Genomic DNA, 20,294 nt, shown 5'->3' on the forward strand with positions numbered 1-20,294 from the left:
GCTTCGGAAGTGAGGCAAGTTCGCTATGGAGCATGCCTATTGGTTAGCGCACATAAAGCCACCAATATACAGTTTGCTCCTCAATTCCCTTTAAAAATATTTCATGTTTTGTTGTTGTTGTTGTCAGCCAGTCTCCTTCCCACCCCCTCAGCCCCTCCCCTTAGCCAGTCTCCCCCACTCCTCAGCCAGTCTCCCCACAGCCAGTCATCTCCACTCAGTCTCTTCTCACCCCCTCAGCCAGTCATCTCCTCAGCCAGTCTCCCCTTAATCAGTCTCCCCTCACCCCTCAGCCAGTCTCCCCTCAGCCAGTCTCCCCCACCCCCTCAGCCAGTCTCCCCACAGCCAGTCTCCCCACAGCCAGTCATCTCCACTGCCTCCTCTCACCGCCTCAGCCAGTCTCCACTCAGCCCCTCCCCTCAGCCAGTCTCCCCTCAGCCAGTCATCTCCCCTCAGCCAGTCTCCCCTCACTCCCTCAGCCAGACATCTCCCCTCAACTAGTCTCCTTACTCCCACAGCAAGTCTCACGTCAGCCAGTCTCCCCGCACCCCATCAGCCAGTCTCCCCTCAGACACTGAGCAATGGCATCCATCGCTGCCGAGTCTCCTCACAAGGAGGACAGCCGAGCTGGGGCTTCCTTTCCAGCCTGCTTGGATGTCCCTCAGTGCACTCTTACGCCCCTCTTACAATGATTGTCAGTGCACTCTTACGCAAGGAGACTCAGCAGCGATGTATGCCGTTGCTCAATGTCTCTTTTTTCTTTCTTTCTTCACCTCCTCCTCAACCAGCGTGGTTGTAGTGGTTAGAGTGCTGGACTAGGACCGGGGAGACCTGAGTTCAAATCCCCATTCAGCCATGAAACTAGCTGGGTGACTCTGGGCCAGTCACTTCTCTTTCAGCCTAACCTACTTCACAGGGTTGTTGTGAAAGAGAAACTCAAGTATGTAGTACACCGCTCTGGGCTCCTTGGAGGAAGAGCGGGATATAAATGTAAAAATCAATAATAATAATAATAACAACAACCTCCCTCCCTCCTCGGCAGCAGCTACCCTTCCGGCAACTTTCTCTTGCAAGAAAGAACTCTAGCAAGAGCTGCCACGCACAGGATTATCCACGGGTACGCCTTAGAGAATTATATATAGAGAGAAGATAGATATTTTAATCAATTGAAAATATGACCCCAGTTAACCAGAAGATTTTAAAAAATCTTATCAGATCACTGTCTGTATGTTTGTCTCTTTGTGTCCCCTTGTAATAAGTGTTGTATTTCAAGTCTGATACAAGCAAAATTTACAGCACATGGGAGGGGTCCTAAGGCACCCCGATGGGGGTATTTTTTTAAACCAATCTGCCATGTTGGTTCAAGATGGCTGCCATTCAAATTATAGCCAACATCCCTTTGTAACCCATGATACAAGCCAAATTCATAGCACAGGGGATGAGATGCTAGGTAAGAGTTACCATGTTGAAAGGAGGGGGGAGACCAGGCTGCATGAGTTCTACTAAAAATGCCTTATTCAATATACAGGTAGCAGTCAACTTAAGACATTCCGAAGTAGAATGAACAGCACTTCAGTTTGTAAATCACCACCTTTTTTCAACTTTAGGGGGGAAAGGCACCACTAGGTGGCTGCTGGTAGATAAACTAGAGGAGGGGATATTGAGATGGGAAGTCCTGGTGGTAGCTGCTGCAGCATTTGAGACCCGCAGAGGGATCCGCTGACTCACCCGTCTGAAATGATCCCTTTGCTTCTACTACTTCGGCTCCTTCAGGGTGAACTGCTGTGCTATAATGTGAAAGGGGAAAGAGCCAGGCCCATTCTCAACCCACACACGCTGCTTCCGGCCCACTCGTCTTCCTTCCCTGTCTAGCCATTGCCCAGGAGGAGGAGAAGGAAGAGGAGGAGGCAGCAAGATACCCAGTTGCCTCCTTTCCTTCTGCGAAAGAGTGAGAAAGAGCTGAGAAGGGAGCGGCAAGGGTGAGCAACTCCTGATTCTCCACCATCAACTTCCCTGCTGCACATCTGTGATTGACACACCATCAGCTTTGACAGCAGCAGAAAAAAATAGGATAACCCACTTGGTTCAGGAACCAAACCCCCATTTATAACCTTGATTCTTATGGGGAAATCAGTTCCGTTTCAACTTAAGACAGTTTTCAGAAACTAGTTGGGTTGTAAGACTGAGGACTTTGTGTACTATTACTTTTAGGAAGCTCGTAACATCCTAATAGAGGCATTCCATCTTCTTCTACCCATGCAAGAGAATGCCTCTTCAGTGCCATCTGGATGACGCTTGTACTGTTGTGTGTGCTCATCATCTAAAACAAAAGGAATGCTGCTTTTATTTTCAGACACACACACACACTTAAATGCTCAATCCATGTTCTAAAACTCAAATGATCAATTTACTATCATTCTTTTGAGTGACAGCTCCAATAATACTCTACTACTAAACAATCCTAAATGGGGCTGAGGCTTGTGGCTCCAATTCCATCAGCAGCTGCAATATCATCTGCATCGATGCCAGGGTCTGGGAAGTGTTTGCAAGTAAGCAATCAAAAGGTGATACCACCCAGCGGTTGGAGAAGACCATCCAAACCCATAGTTGCTCACAGCTGTGGCTCAAGTTCTCTGTGTGGCTAAGGCAGGGTGACAAATGCACACCCCCTCTTCCCAACCCTTCCCTTTTTAAAAGAGCCAAGATACTTTGCTCAATGGGTATTTTGCTGCCTCGCTGGTGCCCTAATAATTTGCTGCCTGAGACAACCACCACACCTCGCCTCATGGAAGGGTCGTCCTAGTTGCTTAGGTATGAGAAAAGAAAAAAGACAAGTAAATGGAGACCAGGCCGATATTCGAGAGAAAAGAAATCTATTAGTGCAAAAAATGAACAGTTCTCTATTACAGTACAATATATGGAAAAGAACATACAATTGATTTGATTTTAGTCAACAACCAATCCTGAACAATAGAAGAAAATCAAATGCAACTCTTTTTCTTGTTTTTGTAAATTCTTGCTGTTCTGTTAACAAACACAAGAGATCCAGGGAAAGAGAAGATATTTCTCTCATCCCAAGCCTGAAATTAGTGTTGGATACTGTGACCTGGGTGTCCATCAAAAATACATTTTTAAAAATTTAATATGAGAAAATCCCAAGGCCTCCCAACAAATTCTCAACCCTTCCTGAATTAACTTTCCTCAAGCGGGTTTCTACAGCAGTCAAGGAATACGGGGAGAGAGAGAAAAAGACACAGAGAGGAAGAATATGAACAGTAGGAGAGAAATAGATGTTTCCCAGCAGAGAGAAAACCTGACCTAGCTCCTGTGTCCACAGGATCTATTAGCATCTTCAGAGAAAATTTGTGCAGGTGGTGGGGAGAACAGGCCTGCGTACTTACTGCAGGAAAGAGTGCATTGAAGAATCCAATGAGGAAAATCTTGCTCCAAAAGATGATTCAGTGTGAAGGGAGCAGACAAACAGGTAAGCTGAAAAAGCAGCTTCTTGCTTTGAGCTTAGGGGTTTTATTTTGTTTTCTAGAGAAAGGGAAAATATTTGCACTCACCACAGAAAGACATAGTTAGTTTTGACACACACAGAAGGTGGGAGAAAGCCATCTTGGGCCAAGAAGTATACACGGCAGATACTGGATTGGGAGATTCTGTGAGTGAGGACACAGAACTGGAATTCTGTGAGTGGAAACACAGAATTGTTAGTGGCGAGGCTACATCTGTCCTTCAAAGTATCAGAGTTTTGAAACAACCACAGCTTTCCTAAGGAAATTTGCTCACATGTACTTAACCCTGAGAGCGGTAGTTTTGTGAAAAAACCCTTGGGCAACAAAGAATAATAATTTCTAGGGTTCTCTTGGGCAGCTAAACAAGTTTCAAATCAGGATAAGTGTGTTGGGAAGACATTCCTTAGTTTAAGGACACTGAAATTCCTTTGTTACTTATCTCAAAGTTTATCACCAGTTTCACTCCGTTGAGGGAGAGAAGTGGGAGAGAAGCCATAGTTATGTAGGGAGGCTTGAAATTTCCTAAGACAGTTTTCATTAAGGTGAACAGACCTGCTGCCCTGATGGCGGGGCTGTGGGGGGGGGGGTCTTACTAAATTTAAAGTTGCAATAAATATGTTGCCCATTGTATATAGTAGGGTTTTCAACCTTGGGTCTCCCAAGATGTTGGGAGCTGTAGACCAACAACATCTGGGGGCTGAAATATGAGAAGCCCTACTATATAGATAGGGACCTACAATTACATCATATCATCCCCAATGTTTTGCACGAAGACACTTTCCATCAGTTTTTAGGGACATTAAAATATTAGGGACATGTCTCAACCATAATCTTCAATAATCCTCCACAAACACACTTGGTCTGTCTTTGGTTTGCACTCTTAACCTCTCATTGTGACAAGAGGTTCACCCGCCTTTCTTATTCAAGGATTTATCTCAGATGGAGCAGGACCATAGAACATGGGAACTGTCTGGCTACCAGGAGGCTCACTGGTTCCAATCCAGGGGAAAGAAATTGGGCAGACAAATAGCACCGCCATGATGATAGTCCCAACTCTTCTCCAGAGGGAACCTGTCCGATACGAGCCAGAGTTAATTAGAGCAAAGTTGCGAGGCACAGCGGAATCGGGAGAAAATGGCTTCCTTCTTCCAGTGCTTTCAGAAGCACGTTGAAGAACCTCATGGCTTGATTATACGCTAGGATTTTGGAAAGAGAATTCTTTCCAAGCTATAAAAAAATGTCCCAGAGTTGAAAGGGGTCAATAGAGTCTGGTCATCTTCTGCCTATGACTTAGGATCCAACTAGGAGCCACAGTGAGAGGCCCTGTCCAAAGATTCCTCCCTTCTCCCGCAAACCAATCAGGAGCCAGGGAATTAAAAAACACCTCTATCTTCTGCCCTACACAGTCAAGCTAGAGAAGATTCATGGGGGGTGGGGGGATGAGGAAGACAATAACTAAACAAGGAATACTTACTTTATGAATTTGTACCTCTTTGTCAGCCTCTCCCGACCCTCATTTTTCACCCTCCTTAGCATCCTTCTCCAGATCTAACAACTGGGTGTGTGGGAAGAGATCAAAGCAATTTATTTAAGGGCAGGGAAAGAACATTCTCATTTTTCCATGGAATGGTTAGCCATTTGAGATTGGGTTGGGCAAGGCTACATCTGGCACCATGATGCCACAAAAGTGCAAGAATTTGTGCCAGTTGCATTTGGGAGTACATACAAAGGCCATGGGGATGTTGGGGTTGGCTTGGACTGGGGAAAAGAGGGAGAGGAAACCGACATCATCTGCCCACCCAAGGAAGAGGACTGTGCAAAGAAGAGCCGTGCGGAGGCAATGAACTCGGGCTCCTGTCCTGTTCTCTCAGATCCATACGCCAGCGGCACAATGGAAAGCAAAGTTCTTGGCAACCTCTTCTGTGGAGAGGTCTGAAGAGAGAATTCCAGATGGGAGTGAGTGCCTGGCGCCATTAGACCTCAGGTTGCAAGGGGGAAAGGCAAGTGAATGGGATCAAAACTATAATGTACAACCCAGACATATGCACATTTACACAGAAGTAAGTCCTAATGAGCTTAAAGGGGCTTACTCCCAAGTAAGTATGTAGACGACTGTAGCCTTAGGGCTGCTTTTGCCAACTGCTATGTTAGGGAGTCACCCCTCAAAGGCAGTTTCAAGCAGTTTCCGCTCCATACCCCAACTTGGGCATCTGAGCACATCCACGTGGCACAAAGTTACAAGTGGATTTGGAGGCAGTAGCCCCACGGCCCTGCGAATGCCCCAGTGTGCAGCTAGCTCATGTCTCACTGCATCTTGAAAAAAACATCCTAAGCCAGTATGAAGCAAGCTGGGACCTTGCCTAAGCAGCAGACAATTCACAAGATCAGGTTGCCACATCAAAAACCCATGTGCCAAAGCAAAACATTGCAGGACCAAATAAAAATCACTCCTAAAGGCCCATTTTTTGCAGGGATGACTCCAGCACCTGCAAAATGGCAAATTGTGGATCAGTTTTGCAGTCACACCCACATATCAAAAACTAGCCCCTGAAATACACAGAGAAGTGAGATTCACAAGTTTCCATTCAGACGATGGGAAGCTTTGCACACAACGCAGCACGTAAGTACGGGAGAACTGTCAGTTCCCACTGGGTAGGTGTTCCCGCTACCGTTTTTGTGACTGCTGAAGCCAGTGAGAGAAAAATGTCAGTTACGCACCTCAGCCCAGCATTCTGGACCAGACATCTGAAATTGGCTTGACAAAGTCAGGCTGAGGTAGGTTACTGACATTCTCCACCCAAAAATGGCAGCTTCAGATATCACAAAAATGGCGGTGGTAGTGGGAACACATTCCTGGCGGGAATCAGCAGCGATCACCTACTTATTTGCTGCATTATGCATGAAGCCACTCATTGTGTGGATGTATTCAAAAATATGAGCGGCTTTGGTGTTTTTTCAGAAATAATCTCATGTGTGAACAGGACCCTCCGTTGACTCGCTGCAAAATTAGATTGGGTGCAACCTCAAAACAGATTTCTGAGGAAGGATGTTCAGCGGGAACCAGCAGGCTTCAGTTTTTACCCATAGTTCTAACTCATTTCTTAGCCACACAGAAGCTACTTTGCCACTTTGGCTGGGACCCAAAGGACTACCATGCCCACAAGGGAACTTTGCGGTTGTGCTTCTTGAACAGAAGCCCACCCCACGTGATGAACAACGGAGAAGGCCTTTGCAAACTGATTTTGTGAATTGACAAGTGAATTCTGCTGTTCAAGGGAAACACGTCAAAAATCTGAGTCAGACATCGATCAGATCTCCCCTGCCTCCTAAATAGTTCTTTGGATCTTTCTCTCACCTCTTCAGTTTGGAATACCAAACTTTTTGGAGCAATTAAAAAAATTGCGATCAAATATAAGGATTATGAATTAAAAAGTGGGTCATATACATGAATGAAAGAACTGTTGCATCTTTCTAATCATTTATTTATTTATTTATTTATTTTAAGCCCCCCCAAAAGTGCATTTTATATTTATATTTTTATATATATATATATATATTTGTACTCATCTCCCAAACTTTTCAATTTTTTCTAGCAAAGAATTATCAAACATACAATCCATGGAATGTCTTTTCTGTGCTTTATCCACCTCACTCAACAAGTAGATTAGTTGTTTATGGTTTGTTTCTTAAAAAAAAAAGAACTTTGAGTGCTCTGGATAGATTATTCTCTTTATAGATAACAACAATAATAATAGCAATAAAGACATATGAAAAGTGGCCCATATCTGTAATCTCTCCTTTTATCGTCCCTGTATCCAAATAATTAGATTTTTGGTAAAGGGGACAAGAGTTTTAAGACCCACTCCCAGAATTAAACTGTCTCTTTTTTCTTAGAAAACATAGCTTCAGTATATCATCTTATTAACATTCACCACAGGATAAAAGGGCTTCTTTAAACAAGTACTCACCTAAGGAAGCATGTGGACAACTAAACAAAATGCTCTTTGAAATGCTCTTTGAAAAATAATTTTTAATTTAATTTTATTTTTTAAAAAGGTAAGTATTCCTCTTAACTTAAATAAAGCTTTCGGCATATGCTGAAAATATAAATATATAGATATAGATCCATTTTAAATAGCAGAAGGGCTGCCTGTCCTGGGGAGAATACCAAAGCTGGTTGATGGATGAACAGAGAACTTTCTAAGCAAGCTAAAAAATTGGGAGCAGAAAGAGAATGAGACTGAAATCAACAAGCTGGTACTCATAGAACAGAGTAGAATGCACACCGAGGGATTGCGCCTTGGGTCTTTCCTGCAGAAGAGAAGAACTGTGTCTGAAGAAGGATGAGAAGAACGCACCAAATCTAATCCAGAAAACAGGGAGCTCCCTGCAAATGGACCCTCCCCGGCTGACTCATCCAATTTAAAAGACTATTTCTTACAACTATTTATGAAATGTTTGGGGGTGGAAAGGGAAGTAAGGATAAAGAGGATAGGTTCTAAAGGGGTAGGGGGATAAAAAAAGGAAGCCCCTTTCTTGTAGGGAAAATCCCTTTCCATACATCCATTTGCGACCTAAAAGCCTTCCAAAGTCCCTGTCGTCTTTTGCCCATGCAAAAGTTTCCAAAAGCTTTTCTTTTTAAAAAGTGCAACAGAACAATTTCCCCAATGGGGCAGCATTAGTGCAAAGAAGGAAAGTCCTTAACTTTTTCAATATGCTGTATCCTCCTTTAATGTATAAGGCTTTCCCCCCCCTTTTCCTTTTCCTTTCTTTTTTGGTGGGGTTGGGATGGGATGGGGTGGTGCTGATGCAGCTTCCCCAAATCCGGGCTTCTTTTCTGAAGTCCAAGACCATAACCAAGTGATGGACATGGGGTAAGTCAACCATTTGCCATGCTTTGAGAAGACACTCCACTTCCCACCCCAGAGGTGGAAACCAGGGTGGCCATAAACCTGTGAAACTTGGTCCTGGGTATCTTGTTCATCTTCCCAACTGGACTGAGAAATTCTCAAAAGTTCTCTTGGCTTTTTAAGGGAGGAGAATATTTTATATGGCCGTGATGCTTAGAACTGGAGGGTCTTGTCAGAGGATCCAGCATTTTTGAAAAATAGCAAAAATGGGATGGGCGCAATGGACAAAAATTCCATAGCAGGGGATGGGGGGAGGGGGAACGCTACATGTCATGGTTACAGAATAATATTCAGGAAACCTTAGAAGGCACTCCACTCTCCCATCCATAAGCTTCTGCCAACTCCCCACTCTGGGTCACAACAAGTTGTACCCTTGGTTTCAAATGCCACCATCCCATGACAAGACCCATCTCCCAACCCAGAGAGAGTAGAGTGCATTATATAATTTATAGAATATGCTAGAAATTTGCCATTTCTAATCTCATCAACTGGACGCCAAACTGCCCTCCCTCTGACCCTATCCAACTGTTCTCAATACAGCTGCCCCCTTGACCTTGAACCCCTTCACAACCTCTCTTGTTTACATTCACATGGATTATACGGCTTTGGAAGAAGCCCAATGCTGGCTGCCTGCAGAAGGACCGTCAAGGGAGCAGCTTACAGATAAAGGCCCAGAGGGGCTGGAGGTCATGAAATTCTGTGACAGGATCAAAGGCAAGAACAGAGTTTGTGTGTCCAAGACGTGTTTTTCTTCCAAGCCAGGGACTCCGGTAGGCAATAGGAAAGTGGTGTCCTACCTCCGCTGCTAGAGATGCTTCCTATCTGGAGATGCAAAACAATATTTTGCCTCTCCAAATTGCACAACCCTGCAAATCTCTGGTGGAATCTTTATTCATCCCTTGACCCGCCAGATAGAATCCTTTCTATTCCCATGATCTCTCCTCCACCCCGTCTCATCCCAATCATATCCCAGATGAATTTTGCAATGTTTTCCAAGATTCTGATTACAGCAAGTCAAAGGTCAGCAAAACTGGCATGGAGAGACCACTCCTCAAAAAGCTGCAGAAGAAACAAACGGAGAAGACACACATACTCTGAAAAGCAGAGCATCAACCTCTTGACTGATATTACATTGACAGCTGGTTGGACATCAAGTAAAAAAAGAAAAAGAAAGCCAGTAAAGGGGAAAAAATTTGTATCTGTATTTTGTTGTTGATGTCATTCAGAAGTTAAGCTTTTTCTTCTTCCTGAAATGTGGTAAAAATCAACAGTTTCTTTGGCAACACTTTATCACAACCTGCATATTTTTCTTTAAAAATAAAACTTTAAAAAAATTAATCAAATGCTTTATATACAGTATGTGATTCAAGGAAGGGGACCCTGCATGCAAAGATATCCTTTTTTCATCGTCGCTTGTACAAAGGGAGATTACGAAGGTTAAGGCAGAACGTATTCAGAGGCGAGGGCCTCCCTACACGGAGAAGGTACACAATTCTCTCTCTTTTTAGTGCAAACACATCAAGGCTTGTGTTAAAGTGTTGCCAGCACCGATGCTTGAAGCTGAGCCCCACTCCCAAGTCTTGCGCATTGAATCCCCCCCCCCCGAAAGGGAAACGCTCATTATGAACAAGGTGCGGTATCTCTGTTCAGGAAAACAGTACAGGAGGGGTGGAGAAAGGACAGTTCTAACTAAAAACCTGAATTGGCTTAATAGCAGCTGAACTGGCATGACTCCCCCCAAAGAATCCTGAGAGCTGTAGGTTGTTGAAGGTGCAAAATTGTCTGTTAAGAGATTCCCTGGACAGAAGCTGCCCTTCCCAGGACTCTTTGGAAGGAGGATATGCCTGTTAAACCAGCTTACATTGTAGGGTGGCTATGCCCCACATGGTACCCCGGTCAGCTAGCATACCTAACTCTAAAGACTGAAACGGACAAACTCTAAGATGGGAAATGGAAGGTGAAAGAACATGTAGGAGAACATGCTTGCAAGCAGACGGTGCTTGGTTTATCAGACCAGTTGGTGGGTGGGCCAAATCTACGGGGTCAAGCCCAATCTTTTGTTAGTAGGCCATTTTACTGAGACTCAAAGGAATGATACACAGAGATTCTAGAATCTGTGGGAGCTTCAGCAAGGAAAGCCAATCTAGCCCAATGGCCCGTCCCCTCTGAGACACCAATTTCAACGCAGGAAAACAAGCTGGTTCTAAAACGGCTAAAACGACCTTTCACTGTTTCCCAGCCATTGTGTGAATTCACAAAGTGGGCCACTTCAGACTCAAAAAGCAAATTGGATATGATAGACAGGGACAAGTGAGCTGGGGAATGGTTGGGGCAGAAAAGGGTTGGCTATTTCTTATCAGGCTTATGGTGCTCAAATTTTCTCTCATCCCTACAATAAAAAAATCCCTGACTTTGTTGAGAAATCTTTACAGTGTCCGTTTTGGGCAGTGGGGAGAGGGAGGAAAGGCTCCCCCCCACCTTTGAGGGTTGGAGGTGACTTTGGAGGGAGGGGGAGAGAGAAAACACAAAACATGAACAGTTGTGGGTGGAGACAAAGGTGTAAAACAAACTGGAAGAGATACCACAACTTTTGATTACAATAAAGAACTTCATGTAGCTATCTATTTACAAAGTCCACACTAGTTTTTGCATATGCAATAGTTTAGTCAGTGCTAAGCCAGGGATCTCTGTGGAAGAGAAGGAGAGTGAAGTGGTGGTGGCGGGACCCGATCCATCCACCCAAGTCCCCGGGACCTCCTTCAGTTTTCTTTCCATAAGCCAGATTGGTGGTAGACAGGGAAGACAGATCAAAGAGGGGCAGAGTTGGGAGAGGAGCACAATCATTTGGTCAAGCACATTATTCAGTTTTTAAAACCCCAGGGCGTTTGCGAGAGACGTGATTAGAAATACTTTCTGAGAGTTAAGGGATCACAAGGTCTTTGCACCCACTTCTGGATATGGACATGGGATGATCCAGAAGCTGTGCCATCTTTTTAAAGCGGATCTGCTCCAATTCACAACCTCGTGTTTGCCAAAATCTTTGTATCCAGCAGCTGCCCACTCACCAAAATACAAAAGCAGAGAATGCTTTTTACAGAAAACATTCAAGTAGGGCCTTGTGCTGTCTTTCCACATCTGGCCTCCTATCGCTTTCTAAGGTCTCTCATGTCCCACAGGAAATGGGATGGTGATTAAATTTCTGGCTCTCCAATTCATTATGCATTGGCATCTCTTTCCTAGTTGATGTGAAAGCGAGCTGGTCAAAAATCAAATTCATAAAAATTATTTGGAGGAGATATTTATGTGCACAGGAGTAGGGTGTTTGCATCTACAGCCTGGTCACCAGAATAATCTTTGGACAGACATCCAGTGGAGAAGTGTATTCTCAGCTCCTCTCCAACTCTGTCTTGATCAAATCCCCCAGCAACAGAAAGTCATGGGGGCAGGGGAATCTGGAGTGGGAGGGGGTCAGGAAACTAATTTGTCTAAACCCCCTTTAGTTGAAGAAGGTGCCGGGGTGGGGATTGGGTGGTGGGAAAACTAACTGGAAAACATACAGGCCAGCACTGGCTATAAGACATTTTAAAAAAAAGAAAAGAAAGAAAATTAAAAAAGAGAAGAGGGGGGGGGGGAAAACCATACATAAAATAAACCCATGATTCCTGCCTAAAAATTCAAGCTTCCATTTTTTATATTTTATGTTTTTTCGAAGTGCAAATCACTTCCGAGGGTTTGTTTGTTTGTTTTTAATTTTGCTGTGTCACAGAATCTAATTAACATCAATCCTCCCGTATTTTGTTTCCGTATTAATCCGCAAACCAAAACAGTGGATTCCATTTAAGTCTCTCTCGCTCTCTCAATATATAGATATATATACATTTTGTTTTTCTCTTACAAAAATAAATTCAATTTTCGGAATCATTTTAATAAAAACAACAAACAACAATAAATTTCTTTCCATAGAAGATGGTTTCGACGTGTAAACATATTCTTTTTCTTTCTTTTTAATATATATATATATATTTAAATTAAGATAAAGTGATTTCAAAGTACCCGTTCCATTTCAAAGTGCTAAGACTTCTTTGTTTCTAATCTTATTTTTTTTGTGGTTTTTTTATTGCTTTTTCTGTATTAAATAAAACATCAATCTTCCCACCCAAGTCCCATTTTTAACTCCCCCTGCCCCACGCCTCTCACAAAACACACACACTCCCTATTCAAATTACATTCGGCCAAAACGGTTCACCTTTTTAATATTAAATTAAAAAAGAACTCTCAAAAAGTGCTTGCAAAATAAAGGACTAATATCTCTCTTTCTCTTTATGTCATTTTTAAACTGTGCATTTAATAAAACTCTGAAATGGCTAAAAGATGTCCTTGGTTCTTTAGCTTAGTGGGAGCTTCTGTGCCTTTTTAGAAACCTGATACAACCACTGCTTTAACTGCAGGTGGCTACTCCTACATAGGTGGGGGAACGGGATTCAGTGGGTCACCCCCCAAAACTGGGCTAGAAACCTCAATGCAATGCAGGCCATGGAAACATCTCAAAAGCTGAAGGCCTGGGTAGGAATTATGGATGCTTGTCTTGCTTGCAAAACAAACACTTTCGATATAATGGGTTACTGAGTACTCGTTTATCTTGTGCTAAGTGTTTTGCCATCCATATAACAAGGACCAACCCCACATATATGTGGTACCAAAAGAGGGAATTGGGGGCTGGGGGAAGAAGGAAATGCTGAGGGAATTGTACTTCGCCAGACAGAAGGGAGAGCGATTGTAAACATGGGGGCCATTCGGATTCAGAGACTCCCTCCCCGTGCCACCACCAAGGGTTGGTGCCGCCATATCCTCAGGCAATCACATGCATTGTCCCTCTCCACAGGTGAGATGTTGCTTCCCACAGAGTCTCAGGGCATTAAGAAGCAGGTGCCCATCTGACGAAGGACAAACCTCCAAGCCTGAGGTGCTCGTGAACTCTCTCCCTAGAGATTTTAAGGCACAGCATTCTCCCCACTCCTCCAGAACAATTTATTTTCTTGGAATTGTGTTTCAAAGATCCCACTTTGCCCAGCTCAGGGAGTTGCAGGAGGTGCTGATGGAGGCCTAACTCCTGGCTGCAGCAGCCTACAGCCTAGGAGTTTGGCCTAGTCAAAATGGAACTTTATATAGCAAGTTCATTGGTTGTGATCATTTTGGACAGTTTCTGGAGTGTCTACTTGGGTTTCTAGTTAGGCCAAAGATGCTGGAAAATTTAGAGTCACCTCTTCAAACTGGGACCGACGCCAGAACGTCTCTAAAAGGACGCAAGGAAATGTTGGAAGAGGACAACTTCTCCAGGCAACATCCTGTTAGGAGTACAGAGCAAAGTATGTTCGCAAAATGGGACACCCTTCAACAAATCTTGTATGGGAAGCTTATTAAACTCAAAGCACTGAGTTTAGTAAAAAAATTGCAGTAGTTTAACCCCAACTTTTGTATGGTAACTTTCCCCAATGACCTCAGAATTTGGTTTCATTTTATCAACCCGGTGATACTAACGATGAACTTTTAGCTGACAAAGATATCAGAAGGCGCATCAAAGTCAGCAGCATCCAGCAAAATACTGCTGGCTACTGAAATGCAGAGAAGAGTTTTTAAATTCATTCAAACTACTTCAGAATAGTAACTAGACAATCAAGTTTAAAATTCATACGCCAAGGGGCCCATTCCAGCTGCAATTAATGAACAAATGCATATGAGAGAAATCCCATTGCTTTCAGCAGAATTCCTCCAAAGGAAGTTATTTGAGAATTGCATCCACGGGCAAGGGGTGAAACACCCTAACCGTGCGGACCCACCCACATTTACTCAGAAGTAAGGCCCACTGATTTCAATGGGACTTACTTCCAAGTAAGTGAGCTTAGAACTGCAATTGAAGCGGAACACTTTAAGTGTTAAATTGTCATAGGTTCCTTCAAGGAACCTGGGAATCCCAGGTTTGTGGGGGGAGGCATCTTGGAACTTCTTTACAGAACGACAGTTCCCAGGGCCCTCAGGGTGGAGATGGTGGACCCAGTCCACCACTATCACCACCACTGTGCCACAGGGAGAAATCACTGAAGAGCTTCACTTAAACCTCTCCCCAAGAGAGCAAGGGGAGCACCATTCAGATAGCACAGTGCAGCTTCACTGGGCCTTTCAGAAAGCACAGTGCAGTTACGCTGGGCTGGGCAGGGCAGGGCAGGGGTCTTCTGAGTTTGGGATTTATTGGATGGAATTGTATCCCCCACAAGATTTTGCGAACAAGCAGTGTGGGCTGCTGACTCCTTTATGGCTCACAAGGAAGTGGTCAAAATAATTCAAATATGGATTTGCATAAGGAGTTAACAGGGATCCTCAGGAAACTCAAAGCCCTCCCAATCTCTGCTCAACATTATTCACTGGCTATAATTTAAAAAACGGGCCTGCAATTCTAGCCCAACAGACTTGAAGAAACAATCGGATTGAAACTCAAAGAAGGATACAAACTTCCCCACAGACAGTCACAGAAAGTAAAATGAGCACTTCAGGCTGGGGGCGAGGGAAGGGGGAAAGGAAGAAATTTGTTTTTAAAGCTCCCTCCATTTCTGAAGGTAGCAAATACACTGACTTCCCTGTTAGTTCCCTTGGAACATTCAGCTTACTAAAATAGAAAACATCTCCAATATATCTTATATATGTGTGTGTGTTGTGTGTGTATATATATATATAGTTTTAAAACTTTAACAAACTAAAACTCTGGAAGCTTAATTTCATGTTTTATAGACATCTGCCCAACCCCTACCCCTGGCCACTTTCTAAACATCTTTTTTCGGGGGGGGGGGGCTTTAAAAAAATCCGTGGCTACAAGAGGTTAGAATAACTGGTTATTACGGGAAGATCACAAACAGAGATATATTATAGACCTATAAGGCTAATTTTTTTTCCCAAAAAGGGTGAGGAAACCATTTTTTTTCCAAGAGGAACTGGAGGAAAGTTATAACTAGATTTTGTGACACCTTCTTTTTGGTTTAGGAGAGTCCTTGTGTGTTACCCTCAGATGACCCCCCCGCTACATTCAAACTTCCTGACGCCGCTTCGGCATTAGAGCTATCTTCAAAGTGCTGTTCTGGGCCATCCTGCGGCGTGACGGCCTCCTCTTGTGCCTCCTCCTTTACAAAGCTTCCGTCTTCGGGGTTAGCGGCCGGGGTGGGCATGCCGCCCACATCTCTCACCCGGGGCTTGCGCCCCCTTCTGGAAGGGATTCCATTGCAGCCATCTTTTTTAAGGTGCCGGTGCAAGTGGTCGGATCGGACGAAAGTCTTGAAACAGCTGTCACACTGGTAAGGGCGCAGGCCCGTGTGGACACGCATGTGGTTCTTCAGGTCGTAGTTGTGGGCGAAAGCTGCCCCACACTGCTGGCACAGGTAGGGCTTCTCGCCGGTATGTTTCCTCATGTGGACCTTCAGTTTGTCCTGCCTGTGGGAAAAGACAGGGAAGAGGAAGACCCATGAGGTGACAATTGCACAGGCATTGCTTCATCCATCTAGTCAGCTCATTGGTTCTCAACCTGACTTATAAATACTTCCAGGTGCAGCCTGGGGAATAGCGAGGTCTTCACCCTGTCTTCTGGGCTGCCCCAGTATATAAGAACAGCCCTGCTGGATCAGACCCAAGGCCTTAACTAGTTCAGTATCCTGTTTCCCACAGTGGCCCACCAGATGCTCCTGAGAAGCCTACAAACCAAGAGATGAAAGCATGACGCCTCTCCTGCCACTGCTCCCCTGCAACTGGTATTCAGAGGCATCCTACTTCTGAACCTGGAGGTAACCAAAAGCCTTCAAGACTAGTAGCCATTGATAGACCTGTCTTCCATGAATTTGCCTAAGTCCCTTCTAAAGCCATCCAAGTTGGTGGCCATCACCACATCTCGTGGTAGAGAATTCCATAGATTAATTGTGCGCCGTGTGAAAAGTACTTCCTTTTGTCAGTCCTAAATTGACTAGCAATCAGTTTTATGGGGTAAGCTCTGGGTCTAGTGTTCTGAGAGCGGGAGAAAACATCTCTCCCTTCCTCAGCATTCCTATCTATTCTGCAGTTTCTGTTGGTCTGCCTCCTGTCACATTCCACCACCACGGTTCCTTCAGCGCTTTGGTCCCACTCCACTGGGGCTTCCTCCCACCTCCATCACCCTACTCTCACCCCAGCGATGGGTGACATGGTCCACATGGGTGGACCTTCCCACAGATGTGTTGGAGCTCTCCTCCTCAAGCCACTGTATCTTATATTATCTGCTCTCTTTGTTTTAGGATGATTTGTTGTATTTTATTCTCTTTTACTCTTTTATGCTTTTATTATAAGCATAAAATATAATTTTATTATATATTTTATGCTTTTATTATAAGCCACCCCATTGTGCCAGAAGGGGCAGGACAGAAATATTTTAAATAAATAAATATCCTCATTTAAAACCACAGCTTCCCTTGAGGCCCAAGTTGCTTTTGCAACTCTTTGCTTCCGCAGTGCGCTACCCGCTCGCTGCCATGATTGGTCATTTCCCTTCCCTGTCCCTAGACAAACTTCCTCTTACTGGCCGACACTCCACGCAGCGAAGTGTTAGTGTTAGGAACCCGCCAGGGCTGCTGCGTAAAGTGAAAGTTTCCATCGTTTCCAATGGAAGTAGTGCTGCACAACCGCCTGGAGATTGTTTCAAGTCATTCCACAGCTTCCGTCATGCTACATCTTCCAGGCTGCTTTTCACAGCACCCCTGCCAAATGAGCTACTAGGGAGAGGACCTTTTCAGTGGTGGCACCCCATCTATGGAATAGCCTCCTCAGTGAGTTTGCCTGGTGTCATGACTTTGTTCTTTTAGACACCAGGTGAAGACTTTTCTGTTTTCTCAGGCTTTTAAAAATTGATTTTTTAAAAAACAACAACACGTTTTAAAAATGTTTTGTATTATATTTTGTATTTTCTTTTGTAATTTGTTTTGTTTTAAGTGTTTTAATTGGATGTTTTTATTGTTAGTTTTTTTTTGAGCTGCCCAGAGAACAATTTGTTATGGGGTGGCTATTATTTATTTATGTATTTATTTATTTTTATTTAAAATATTTATATCCTGCCCCTACAGCACACTACTGCTTGGGGCAGCTCACAACATTAATAAAAAGATACAACATAAAATAAGACAAATTAAGTTAACTAAATTCAAGTTAAATACCAGGCTAAAATCACAATGCATTTCACTTTACTTCTTCTTCTTCTTCTTCTTCTTCTTCTTCTTCTTCTTCTTATTATTATTATTATTATTATTATTATTATTATTGGTATTTTCACATTGCACAGCAGGCCCAGTGGGTCCCCAACACCAGCGTTCTGCTTTGCGGATTGTCAGTTTCTGTTCTTAGATTTCACCCATATAACAGAGCACCCACTGTGCACTGTTCACAGGTGCTACTCCTTGCTCCAACTGAAGCTCTTCCAGATCCCCTGCAACCTTTTTTCTGACACCTCGGCTCTGGCAATCCCATAACAGACTTCCCTGCCCACAACAGCCTTATCTGACCGGGTGACTTTTGGTGATCTGAGCTCAACTGTACCCTCCTGACCTATGATCTGGTCCAGAAAAGATACTTTCTGTCTCTGAAACTCTTCAAGGGGGTGCAGAACCCCTCAAACAAACATATATTTTATTTTATTTTTTTATATACCCCCTGACTCCAAAGGCTCTAGGCGGTTCACAAGAATAAACACAACAAAAACAAAATGAAACATTCAGCGATTACTAAAAGCCTGGCTAAAAAAGTATGTCCTAAGGGCTCTTCTAAAGGCTGGTGAAGATGTTAAACCATGAATGTCTCTAGGGAGCACATTCCATAGCTCAGGAGTGACTTCAGAGAAGGCCCGCTCCCAAGTCACTGCCAAACAGACTGGCAGCATCCAGAGATGGACCTCTCTCGATGACCTTAATGTGCAGTGGGGATCATGCAGAAGAAAGCACACTAAAAGCCTTTTAGCCAATACTGGGGGCTTTCCTCCCCACCCCAAGACAATGAGAGTTCTCTGAAAATTCATTGGCAATCTGATTCTATATGTTACAGCATGATCTCACTCAATCTGATCTCAAATGTCCAGGCACAGTGCATGGAGTGTACCATATCAAAATGCAGCAGGGGAAACAGCATGTTGTGAACATTGTCCCACATTTTAAGTAAAATAAAAAACTTGCTTTCTCATGAAAAGCTAGCTCATCAGAACTTGATGCCTTTACCCTGGTATATCAGCTTTCTTTGTACAAGGAGGTTTTGGTGCAGCATCCAAACATGAAATCCACAGCTGGCAGCCCAAAGTGGTACAGTCCAGGAAGGGCTGTACTACATTCTGCTACTGAAGGTTTCTGAATGGGGCTCAAGGTCTGCTCAAGGACTGCATCACCTTGAGGCCAAGATGATGGAATCCTTGGGCTGGGAAGTGGCAGGAGACAGTAAGCAAAGAGCTACATGTCCAAGCAGCAGTTCACAAGGTCAAGTTGGAAACATCAGAACACAAGGACATATGACAAGCCCTGCTGGATCAGGCCCAAGGCTCGTCTAGTCCAGCATCCTGTTTCACACAGTGGCCCACCAGATGCCTCTTAGAAGCCCACGGGCAGCAAGAGAGGGAGGCCATGCCCTCTCGCCTGCAACTGAAGTTGCAGCATAGCCACGCACCTATGGTGATTGGCTAGTAAACGCTGACAGTTAAGAGGAATTAAACCTTAGGTACCTCCTCCTGAGATAATTCCTAAGGGAGGGGCTTTGGAATGGAGTGAACAGGTGGCTATAAAACTGAGTTGGAGTTAACCGACAGTTCAGATCGGGACGGTTCGGGCTAGAGAGAGCATCTCTGGTGAGGGTCTCTAAGAGCAAATTTGCCTATCAAATGTAAATGCTGGATGTGTATGGTTGATTACACAGGATACACAGCCAGGGAGGTTGCATCCCAGTAAAGGTGTTGAATGTCAAAAGAAGCTTCTTATTTCTAAACAGTCACCTCAGTAACTTGAAAGCAAAGCCTTTGTTGGTGTACTGGCACAATCTTATATAGTTACCTGAGTTTGAATACCAGTTCGAAGCACAAGAGATGGCATGGAGTCTTGCCAGTTCTAAGGTTGTTACTTTGGGAAACCATTACGCGTTTGACCCGACATTGTTGTGAATAAGAAAGCACTGAAGCTATTGGACAAGAATAATATGATTTTCTTTGGAACATAGGAAGAAGGGCTGTCCTTAGGGCATGGCAAGCAGGGTGACCGCCCCGGGCACTGCTCTTTTAACCCCCATTAGAATTAACTGGAAGGGGCCCCCGCACTGGCTGATTTGCCCCAGGACCCGCCCCCCACCAGGGCTCTCCAAGGACAGCCCTGATAGGAAGCTGCCATATACTGAGTCAGACCTTAGGTCCATCTAGCTCGGTATTGTCTACCCAGACTGGCAGCGGCTTCTCCAAGGTTGCAGGAAGGAGTCTCTCTCAGCCCGATCGTGGAGATGCTGCCAGGGAGGGAACGTGGAACCTTCTGCTCTTCCCAGAGTGGCTCCATCCCCTAAGGGTTGGAGCCGCTGCACATCTTCCAGTGCTCACACTTCTAGTCTCCCATTCATATGTAACCAGGGTGGACCCTGCTTAGCTAAGGGGACAAGTCATGCTTGCTACCACAAGACCAGCTCTCCTCTCATACTTTAAAATGAGAGAACTTTAAAACTGTTTCAGCGGTGCCTATTTACTTCTCCCCACGTTACCACTCGGGTGCAATACCCAAGTTAGTGTTAGAAACCCAGACTAGGATTTAATTTGGTGTGGTGGCAGCGTAATAAATGAATAAAGGGTCCACAA

The 20,294-nt window shown here is 44.3% G+C and overlaps 1 protein-coding gene across 1 annotated transcript in view; it reads right to left on the reverse strand.

Moving 5' to 3' along the window:
- Window positions 1-2,853: 2,853 nt before the first annotated feature.
- The window catches only part of ZBTB7A (zinc finger and BTB domain containing 7A), an 87,063-nt gene continuing 69,622 nt past the window's right edge, over window positions 2,854-20,294 (reverse strand). Inside the window, exon 3 of the mRNA XM_053299093.1 lies at window positions 2,854-15,901. Coding sequence (XP_053155068.1) covers window positions 15,454-15,901 — 448 coding nt within the window. The 3' untranslated portion in view covers window positions 2,854-15,453. The remainder of the gene's footprint in view (window positions 15,902-20,294) is intronic.

Source organism: Hemicordylus capensis, chromosome 2 (assembly GCF_027244095.1).
Source record: "Hemicordylus capensis ecotype Gifberg chromosome 2, rHemCap1.1.pri, whole genome shotgun sequence".
Lineage (NCBI taxonomy): Eukaryota > Metazoa > Chordata > Lepidosauria > Squamata > Cordylidae > Hemicordylus > Hemicordylus capensis.